This window comes from Merops nubicus, unplaced genomic scaffold, assembly GCF_000691845.1.
Source record: "Merops nubicus isolate BGI_N331 unplaced genomic scaffold, ASM69184v1 scaffold33546, whole genome shotgun sequence".
In the NCBI taxonomy this organism is placed as follows: domain Eukaryota; kingdom Metazoa; phylum Chordata; class Aves; order Coraciiformes; family Meropidae; genus Merops; species Merops nubicus.
Window position 1 is genome coordinate 42541 of NW_008616173.1, and position 1525 is coordinate 44065.

General features: G+C 42.6%; 1 protein-coding gene across 1 annotated transcript; it reads right to left on the minus strand.

The window, feature by feature from the left end:
• Positions 1-742: 742 nt before the first annotated feature.
• Positions 743-1051, minus strand: MRPL57 (mitochondrial ribosomal protein L57). The gene has a single exon (XM_008942770.1). It carries the CDS (start codon positions 1049-1051, stop codon positions 743-745), a length of 309 nt encoding a protein of 102 aa, XP_008941018.1.
• Between the last annotated feature and the right edge of the window lie 474 nt (positions 1052-1525).

Sequence of the window (1525 nt, forward strand, 5' to 3'; positions counted from 1 at the left end):
TGAGAGGGGAAATAAAAAAACCCTGACTTGCAGTTGACTGTGTTCCTTCAGGACACTAAACATGACTTAGAAATCAGATTGCTACTCACACAGAAATTGGCTGTGTTCCTTTTAGATCAGAAATAATCCCTGTAAGAGGGTAGTAGTCCCCAGGTTCATGCTGACATGACAATGACACTGGTATTTAAATTCAATTCTTTCCAGCTTTTTTTTTTTTTTAATGGAACATTTTACAATACTGGGTGAGTTTCAGTCTCATACACCTAACTTTGTAATTCAAGTTCATCCTAGTCTTTGCATGCCCACGGGAACAAACCCTATGTAGGTATTGTCAGCAGCGTGACATATAGAGAGGTGTCCCTTTGGAAGGGGAAGCGACCAGTGGGAGCCACTTGGTGACAGTGCTGGCGCGTTCTGGCTTTCAAAAGGAAAGGGGCAAAGCCATACGTCTAGTTCAGATCACCATCGCTCCACTGGTAACTTGTGCTCTTCTCTGCAAAACCCCTGACCAACAGAGGGCAGGCAGGTGGCAGACACACAAAAAACTGTCTTTCTGAAGAGAGTAAGAAGAAAACACACGGTGTTCTGTAGGGCCACTTTTAATGTCAGATTTTGTATACTGCAGCAAAGTCCCATTTGTCATCCACCCTTATCATACTGAATCACAAATCTACCACAATAGGTGAAGAGCAGATGCCACGGTACTGCAACACACCCACCAAACATAACTACACCGTATCATTCAAGATGTCCATTTTTTTGTCACATTCAGGTGGTTTAAGTCATCCATGATGTATCTATGCACAGGTAACTTGGTTCTTAGGCTTTTGAAAGCTTCCCATCTTGCACGTCTCTCCTCCGTGTTATGTCTGTGCTCCTGCTGCCAGGTCAGGTAAGGCCGACTCAGCCAGTATTCATTCTCCGCTTCAATCTCCAGCCTTCGGATCATCGCTTGCTTCATTGAAAGAGTGACCGCCCTGGGTCGCCTGTACTTCCCAATCCATTGTTTTCCAGGAATTCTCTTTCCAAGCAACACTGTTGTTAAAAACATTATGCCTCAAAATATAAAGAAAAAGTAAAAATAGTTATTACGCTAGGGACAAAAATTAAAACTTTAACAAGAAACATTAAAAGCTCTGCAGGCACTCCACTGACTTTTAGCTGGCTGAAGTTCAGAGAACCTGATTCTTGCAACTAACCATTACCCACAGTAGACAGTACAATGACAAACATACTGGAAACTTAAGACCAGAAAAGGGAAATGGGAATCTTTATTTAGCTGAACACTTTACTCAGTTATCCTTATTGAGATTAAAAGTATGTCCTCCATAAATTACTTACAAAAAATCCAGTCCCAGATACTATCAAAGAAAGGATTCACTTCATTCAAGAGGGACAGAGATCTGCTCAACAGAGTCCAGCAAAGGGCTATGAAGATGATTGGGTGACTGGACCACCTGCCTTATGAGGAGAGGCTGAGAGACCTGGGACTTTTTAGTCTGGAGAAGAGAGGACTTAGGGGGAT

What these genes read in the sequence shown, in the direction of transcription:
- MRPL57 (XM_008942770.1), bottom strand. Translation starts at nt 1,051, where the DNA reads ATGTTTTTAACAACAGTGTTGCTTGGAAAGAGAATTCCTGGAAAACAA.